This window comes from Aethalodelphis obliquidens, unplaced genomic scaffold, assembly GCF_003676395.1.
Source record: "Aethalodelphis obliquidens isolate GAN/ISIS:26980383/991018 unplaced genomic scaffold, ASM367639v1 scaffold34, whole genome shotgun sequence".
Taxonomy (NCBI): Eukaryota; Metazoa; Chordata; class Mammalia; order Artiodactyla; family Delphinidae; genus Aethalodelphis; species Aethalodelphis obliquidens.
The window spans coordinates 4,271,032-4,279,628 of record NW_020837978.1 but is presented as its reverse complement, the minus strand read 5'-3'; the positions used below and the strand labels follow the sequence as shown (position 1 = coordinate 4,279,628).

General features: G+C 47.7%; 1 protein-coding gene across 2 annotated transcripts in view; it reads left to right on the top strand.

Moving 5' to 3' along the window:
- Window positions 1–595: 595 nt before the first annotated feature.
- Window positions 596–8,597, top strand: part of F13A1 (coagulation factor XIII A chain) — a 145,095-nt gene continuing 137,093 nt past the window's right edge. Inside the window, exons 1-3 of one of the 2 annotated variants that reach the window (XM_027128286.1) lie at window positions 596–720; window positions 929–1,005; window positions 2,873–3,020. In XM_027128286.1, coding sequence (XP_026984087.1) covers window positions 2,891–3,020 — 130 coding nt within the window. In that variant the 5' untranslated portion in view covers window positions 596–720; window positions 929–1,005; window positions 2,873–2,890. Of the gene's footprint in view, window positions 721–928; window positions 1,006–1,329; window positions 1,349–2,872; window positions 3,021–8,597 lie in introns of those variants that run through there. The other variant, XM_027128287.1, reaches the window with a different exon arrangement.

Sequence of the window (8,597 nt, the reverse complement as noted above, 5' to 3'; positions counted from 1 at the left end):
CTACTGCAGTAATAAGAAGAAACAGGGAAAAGATGGGTAAGTTTGCAGGCGAGTGCATAGATTTGGTAGCAAAAATCTGAGAGAATTCTTAAACAGTGGCATCGTTTTTTTCCCTGGTAAATTAGATCAAGTGACAGGGTCAGAAATACGGAGACAGTAAAGAAGGTTAGAGATAGCCACGACTGGAAATAGGCGTCTATAGAGATATAAAGACTCAGAGGAAAAGAAAGTATGGAAAATTTTAGAAGGAAATTTTTCTTTACTTTTTCTTCTATTATTTGGAAAGAAACCAAAATGGTTTTCAGAAAAAAAAAAAAAGTCATTTTCTAATTTTTGTAACACTCTGAAAGGTATTTACTCATCTTCCCTCCAGCTGGGCATCCCCCCACCCCCACCCCGGGCAGGAAATCTTGTGGTTAGATGGTGGCGAGGCTCTGTGGATGGTTCAGGAATGTAGCCCATGCCCCTCAGCTTTATTTACCCAACAAGGACACGTTCCTTGCTGTGCGTGGTCACAGCTGTCTGTAACTTGTCTGTAGGAGGGCAGACCCTCCCTCCTGCCAAGCCGCACCAGCCGCCCTCGGAATCCTGGAGGGCGAAAACGTTCCCTTGTGCAGGAAGACCCCTCCTTCCCAGCCTTCTGACCAAAGTGGGAGAGGGGAAGGGGGCGGAGTCTGCCGGGCACTGCAGGGCACTCTGCCTGGGGCTCCCAGCCACCAGGTTGGAAACTGGGAGAAAGGGGGGCCGGGGGGGAGGGGGTCATGCCGGAATAACAGCAGCATGGCTGGGTGACCAGCAAGTCCCAGAGACGCTGCTGCTTCGCCAGCCTTCGAGAAGGGGGAGGAGAAAACGCTGCGGGATGGGGGGAGGAAGCGGGGGGGGGGTGTCCTTAGGAAGTTATTTAAGAGCTAAGTTTCCTGTCGTTTAGCCTGTGTCCTTTGGAGGGAGTACTCCAGAGACGCCCAGAGCCAGCCTGCGCTGGGACACCTCGGGAGGGGACCGCAGGTAAGCAGCCGCCCCTTCTGCCGGGGCACCCCGCAGCCCTGCGTCCACCTCCTGCCCCTGGGTTTCCCGGCCGATCCGTCAGTTGGTGCCCGGAGTGCGGGGGAGCGGGTATCGGAAGCAGCCCCAGCGGTCCAGTTCCGTTTCGCCCCTTACTCCGCATCTACCCAGCCCCACTTCTGAGCAGGCCTTCTCTCAGGCATCCCACGAAGCTTCCCTAAAGGCGCTGCTGCCTGAAAAGGGCCACCTGGGGTGCTCCCCCAAAGGACAGCCCCACCCCTTTCTCCAGGGGAGCGGACTATGGAGAGAGGATGTAGAGGTTGCAGAGGGGGGCAGGCAGGGCCAGGTAAGAACACCTGCTTGGCTGGCACTGCGAGTGGTCCAGCTCCGCTCTCCATCGCTGGCACCCCATCCCCCCAGCCGCAGGCAGCCGAACTGGAGCACCTGCCCCAGCCCAGACCTGACAAGAAGGGGGCGCTTCTGCCCACCTGCGCTCACCCAGCCTGGCCTGCACCCGGGCAGCACCTGGGGCGCCCCAGTCTCTGCTTTAATGGTTCTCTCTCCCAGCGGACCACCGCACTGCTCTGTCCAAACATTCCCCTCCGCTAGCAGCCCTGCAGCCCACCCCAGCCACTCCCCACCAGAGGAAGGCTTTTTCCTGCCTTCTCTCTATCCTTAACCCTTCTCTCTCCCCTCCCCCCACTCCTTAACCCGCCAGAGCCTGTAAATCTGGCCGCAGGTATTTCTGGATACCCACCCAGACTTTACACTTCCAAACGCTACTGTCTGCTTCCAAGCCCCAGTGCCTTAGCAAGGGGCTCCAGCTGTGCTCCATTTTTGCTCCACACATTTCTGGGACAGTCTACTCCCCTCGCCTCTGTAAGGGCTACTTCTCATCTTCTGAGGGTGCGGAAAACAGCCGAAGAAACAGAGTCGTGACTGGGTAATCCAGGTGATCAAGGGGAAAGCTTCATTGGGGCCAGAAACAAGGTCTCCCTTCATCTGGTCTGTTGGTCAACAAGACCCCGACGGGGAGGTGTGGTGATTAAACGGGTTGTTTGTCCACACAAACTCCAAAGGAAGGGGAAGCAGGCGTGGAGCAAGGGCAGTGTTAGCTGACCCAGTAAGTTTAGCGAGCGGGCTATTTACAGCCCTATTTAATATTGCAGTGGCCTCTGCCTCACCTACCCAAAATCTCCCCTCCCTTGTCCCGCCTCCTGTGGTCCTGACTCCAAGGCAGCGACCACCTTCTCACACCCTACCGAGCGAGTTCACTTAAGAATCTTGGTGGGCTCATCCGTACCCCGCCTAGACTGGAAGCTTTCAATTCAAGCATTCTCCTGTTTTGTTTTCCGATGTACCCCAAGTGCCCAGAACGCATGGGGGGGGGGCTCGATAAATATTGGCTGAATTAACTTGCAGACGTGAATGCTTGAGAGGATGTCACTGATCTGGACATGGGTGTATGAGTTTATTCTTAGAGTGACGTAAGCCTCATAAGTCTATATAAAATGGGCAGAGGTACCTGCATAGGATAGCAAACGTTTCTTTCAAGAGATTGCCTTTAGGGGAAATGAGAAAAAGACCCTGCTTTCCAAAATCTTTTACGTTTTTCATTTCTTCAAATAAGCCCTCTTTCTTCTGCTTTCCATATGTTTTGACAAACACGAAATCTCCCCGAGATCCTTGGGGAACTGTACTCCATCATTAGACTCATCCTTCCTGCCACATCTCAGGGTTCATTTATGCGAAACTCAAAATGTGCTGCTCTAGAGTCGTCACAGACAGATGTGTCTCCCTGTTTCTGAGTCCTTATCACAAATGCAACTGGCTTCACCTTCCTTTCCGTGCCTCCTTTTCTCCCCCCAAGGAGCCTGTGAGGCTGAGAATGTCGGAGTCCTCGGGGGCCACCTTTGGAGGCAGGAGAGCCATCCCCCCCAACACCTCCAACGCATCAGAGAATGATCCCCCCACCATGGAGCTTCATGGGCTGGTGCCCCGGGGCTTCAACCTGCAAGGTACAGTCACCTCCTGGGCCGCCACGGCCGGCCTTCCCTGCGGGTGCTGGCTCGGCACCCTCTGTCTCCACCGAGCTCCCACAAACACTGGTCCACGACCAGTCTCTGGTTTTAAAGAAAGGGCCTCCCAAACCCTCTTTTGAGTGATAAAAGCACCAAAGGCCAGGATCCTTGTCCCAGTTCTGCCACTTAATGGCTTTGTAATCTCAAGGAAGTCACCTCTGCAAAACAAGGGCATTAGCGGAGTCCTCTTCCAGCCCCACTGTTTTATTTTTAAGAATGTTCTCTAGCTGGAAGTTTCCACTTCCAAAACACTGTGGCTTTTGTGATCGTCTAGCTCACACCTCCTTCCTGCCCCGTCCCCGCATCCATCGCTGTGAGTCTCAGAGCTGGTGAGAGATGCTGGACCCTGACGGTAATGGAGATGGAAGCCCTCTGCTTCTCTCCAGAGCAGGCTGGGGGGCAGGTGAGGCGAGCTGCTTCCTCTGCTCTCGTCTCCGCCCATCCGGAGGGACCTGCTCTGGGAGCAGCCGCCAGCCGCTGACCTCCACTCAGCCCTGTCAGCTGTGACAGGGCCCAGTTACCAGCAGTGGCTTGGTGACACAGACACCGCTCCCTTGGGCCATGGCAGGGACATTCAGACTCTCGTCCCTGAATGGCATCCCGCGGGGAGCACATTTTGTCAGTTGCACACATGCACCCAAACCCACTTTTGCTCCTGAGGGGCTCTGTGTGCTTTCACTGGGGGGTAAACACCCACTTGTAGGGGTAGGTGCCCACGATCACCCTGTGGTGTGTGGTTAATCTGCCTCGTCCGAAAGAGACCAGAGGTTGAAAGCAAAGGGAAAGGACAATGTTGATTACGAACAAACCCAGAAAGTCAGAGAACAGCCTGGGTCTGGTGGGCAAGTTTGATTGTGTTAGTATCATGTCTGGATGGTGTGATATCCAATTGTGAAGACAGAGAGATATGCAGTACCACCCGTGGGGTACCATCCAAACTGGGAGCAGGGGGCTCACGGAACTTAAGGGCATCTTCGGTTGAGTCGAGGGACCAAGACAAGGTGTGAACTTGGAGTTCCGAGCTCTGTCCCTACTAGCTGCTGCACTCTCTAAAACGCCACCATTAGAACCACAGAAATGAGTTTTAAAGGACTTGCTGGTCAACTCATCTAAATCCCCACGTTGTAGGCTGGGAAATGGAAACCAATGTAAGCACTTGGTGTTCACTCCTTCACTTCTCAGTCTAGGAGTCTTCCTCCCTCCCTTCCTTCCTCCCTTCCTTCCTTCTTTCTTTTTAAATGCAAATAAAATTGGAAAGTGTACAGATGTCAAATTACCAAGCAAGTTATCTTGGTGTATTCAGTTTTCTAGCAAAATTCCCCTCTAGCAGAGAAGACTCTGGGACCCAGGAGAGGGGGGCAAAGTGCTGGAAGAAGTGGGGGGGGGGAGCAGAAAGAGAAAGGGGCACAGGAGAAATGGGAGGCACCACTGAGGCAGTGAGGTGTAGCGAAGTGTCCCCTGGTCCAGGACTCAAAAGACCCGGGGTCCTGTCCCACATCTGCCATTTGCTCACCCTGGGACCCCCAGAAAGTCATGTAAGTGTTCTGAGCCTCAGTTTCCCCATCAGCAAAATGGGAGCAATACCTACTCCACAGTTGCCGTGAGGATCAAATGACCAGTGGCTGTGAGAACACCCAATCAATGCATGCTCATTGATTCAGAATGTGCAGTTTATCATACCTCTGCAAGGTCAGGAACCCACCCAAGGGAACCTTGATTCTAAGGGGGATATGTGCGAGCCTGCAGCCCCCATAGAATTAAAATGAACCAAAATGTTGCCAGTAAGAAAACTGCCAAAGAACTTGAGCAGGTAGGACACTTTTTAAAAATCTGGGATACTGGTTTTTTGGTTACTTATTTTTTGGAGGCAGAGGTGGGGAGTTAGTTTGAACTGAATTATTTTGAAAGATCAGTCATTATTTGCTTGGCAGTCATATGTGTCCACAGTCCAAGTGACATTCTGGGGTACTTAATACAGGCCCTGGCATAGGAATGTATGTCCAGTGAAAAATCAATCCCTTGAGAAATTAATGACTCATCATCCCTAGAGTCATTGTAACCTTATTATTATTAACAGGTTCCAGGTTTCTTAAACACGCATCCATTTCGTAGTTCTCATACAGATGAGCTAAGTGCTACATGCTCTGAAGATAGGACCTCTGAACCCAGGAAGTATAGCAGTAAGGCCCCGATGACTAGAACAGAAGAAAAAGAACACTGTCTTGATCAAGGAGGTCCATTTCCCAGTTATCCTTCACATTTCAAATCTCTGTTTAATTGTACTAAAAGTGGGTGTCCTGGGACTAAGTCTTTCAAGTTGTCCCCAAGTCCCTGCTAAGACCTAATCACGTGGGTTTAAGTGCCGTCTTCTTGCAGTTTCCTCAGTGGCCACTAGTGGAGGGCTTGTACCTCCGTGATCTTGCCTGAGGATGACTGCCTCCAGGATAACAAAGCCCTAAGACAAACTCTCCGCATTTGTTACATGGAAGCTTTCCAAAGTGTCCCGTTAGTATGCAACTCTTGTGAAATTGACTGAGAAGGGCAGAGAGGCAAGAGAGGGAAAATGCCAGATTTTTCGCTTCAAACAGTCTTGTGGCAATCGATGTATATAATATATATTGAGCGTGTGTAATACCTTTAATTCACAACATCAGTGACCATTTGGTTAAGAATTATTTTTGCCTGTATTTCAAAATGTACAAACGTACATAAGGTTCCTCCCATGTGGCAGCATGAGATTTAAGAAACACTGAGATATTTGAGGTGACGTTGGAACCCGGAGATGGGACCAGCCAGTCCATGGAGGTGTTTGATGTCCTCCTGTGTTTTTAGGGATCCTTAATGCCCCCTTTGAACTCAATTGTAGCTGAGAAAAATATCTGAAAATCCCCTCAGATTGTTTGGATTTGCATCCATCTCTAATGTTTCGCGTGCTCATTTGGTGTTTCTGAAAATCTCTCTAGAGCCTTCCTGGTCTCGAAGGTTATTTTAGCAGGAGATGTTCCGGAAGATAACCTTATATTCTTGGGCTGGTTTGACTCTGTGTTATTAATAGTAGGTGATCAATTTGCAGTAGTAATTATAATACTCATTTGGCAGGTCTAATGCAATTTGAATTCAAACTGGAAAGCAAGCTAGATCTATAAAAAACATCAAATGCAAGTGGGATCTAGTATTTTTCAGGGTAATGGGGTCTGTGCCTTTCTGATCGTCTCCTCCCTCCCATGACTCCACGTCAGAACAAAATCAACTAACTGACTAGTTAGTCATCCATCTCGCCTTTGTGCAGAGTAAACCTCTCTGGATTCGAGGTTATTGAAAGAATAAAAAAGGCCGTCAATGTATGATTAAGAAACGATGTTGTATAGAACCAGTTCACACTTTCCACTTGATGTGTGGGAAAGTGTTTAATGATTGTGTCGGGAACGATCCCAGTCTTTCTCTGGGGACACAAAAATGAACAAGTCAATACCTGGCCTCAAGCAACTGTCCACCTAGTAGATGAAACAAACAAAGAAAAGGAACGACCAGTGGTGTCGGTGGAGTGGGAAAGAGGGCGAGGAAGGTTTCGTAAATACAGGACACCTGAGTTAGGTCTTAGACGATAGGTAGGCGTGCCCCAGGCAGACAAGTGCCTGGAAGGGCATTTCTAGCAGAGAGCACAGTGTATGTCAAGTAGTGAGGACAAGAGAGGGGAGATGAGCCTGAGAAAAGTAAGCAGGGATCACATCCTAACAGGCCTTGAAGACCTTGAAGACCTTAACAGACCTTGAAGACCTTGAAGACCTTACCTTTCCTCCTGCAGATATGGTCCTGCAGACCTTACCTTTCCTCCTGCAAAGGATTCTAAATAGCAAATGACAGAATCAGAATTATGTTTATAAAAATAATAGTGAGGAGAAAATGGAGAGAAGGAGACACATTTGGAGGCTGTTGAGATACTTCCGGCTAGAGGAGAAATAGACCAATAGAGAAATAGAAATATAGAGGGATTTTAGTCCCTGGAGAAGGTGTTAGACTCATTTCTCTCTTTCTAGCTTCCGCTGAGCATTTCTTATACACAGTACAGGATATTTTAATAGCAACAGTTGAAAACAATAAGCTGTTTAAGAAAATGTTTTTAAGGATTCAAATTAATGAAAGTTTAAAACTCTGGGTGTCCAAAAGGAATATGAGAAAGGAAACTTCACCCTGTTGTTTTCACAATAAACAGACCTACCTCCTCGTGGACAGTATTTACACCTATAGTTCGGTAATAATATTACCAAAGATTGCATAGAGATCTCCGTTCACTAGGGAATTCCTAGGATATGAACCTAAACATTTAACTTATTTAAAGGTTCCATCTGTGACAGGTATAATCATTCTCTGAAGAATATCTTTACCAGCTAAGGTGAAAATAATCCACTTTTTTCATATTAGGGGAAGGGTAGGAAGACAGGGAGGCAGCTGGCTCATGAGGAGAGATTTTTTCTTTAGCAGTCCATTTTCTGATGTTTTGGAATTAAGCTAAATTGCGTTAGGGAGACTTCTGAAAGCTGTCACTTTGAAAGAGCAAGCTGGCAAGTTTCCATCTACAATATCTCTCTCAAAACCAAAAAAAAAAAAAAAAAAAAGGTAGCTTAGCAATGAGCTGCTCTGTTCTGTTCTGTTCTGCGAGGAACTGGGGTTGGACAGGGAGAAGCAAATTCCCTTCCTGTTTGTGGCGAATGGAGCCTAGGTGATGAGAAGGCTCTTTCAACCTAAACTACGTCTTGTTAAGCCAATGAACGAAGCAAAAATCAATATTCCAGCTTAATAAATGTTTACTGAGTGCCTGCTACATGGGAAGGAGCAATGGACAAGAAAAAGAACTATGATATTTTTATGCCTGTGATCATGTCTTATGACACCGTCTGTATAGAGTCCTTAAGATTATCGGGTACTATAATATATAGTATTGATATATTGATATATTACATCTTGATATACTATATCAAGAACCAAATACTTGACTTGATCTGTGGGTGACTCTCCATGAACAATGGATGAAAAGGTATTTATTCAGTGGTGTTGGGGACCTCACCTCATCCCCCAAGACTTGGGGTAACCCTTAGTAACTCCACAGACCTACTGGGAGATTACATTGGAGAGAGGGCAACGTGGCTGCCATTTTCTTCTCCGTCCAAACAATAACGCCCCTGCCTATCCTACTACCCTTCTGTGTGTCTTACACATTTGGCTACAGTCTAGAACATGGTTTCTTTAAACTTGCCACCTCTCAGTGTAGCTTTTAATCTTCCATAGCTTAATCAAGTTTTATTCTTTTTTTAAATTAATTTTTATTGAAGCATAGTTGCTTTACAATGTTGTGTTAGCTTCGGCTGTACAGCAAAATTAATCAGCTATACATATATATTTTATATATATATATATATGTGTGTGTGTATATATATATATATATATATATATATATATATATATATATATCTCCTCTCTTTTGAATTTCCTTCCTATTTAGGTCACCACAGTGCA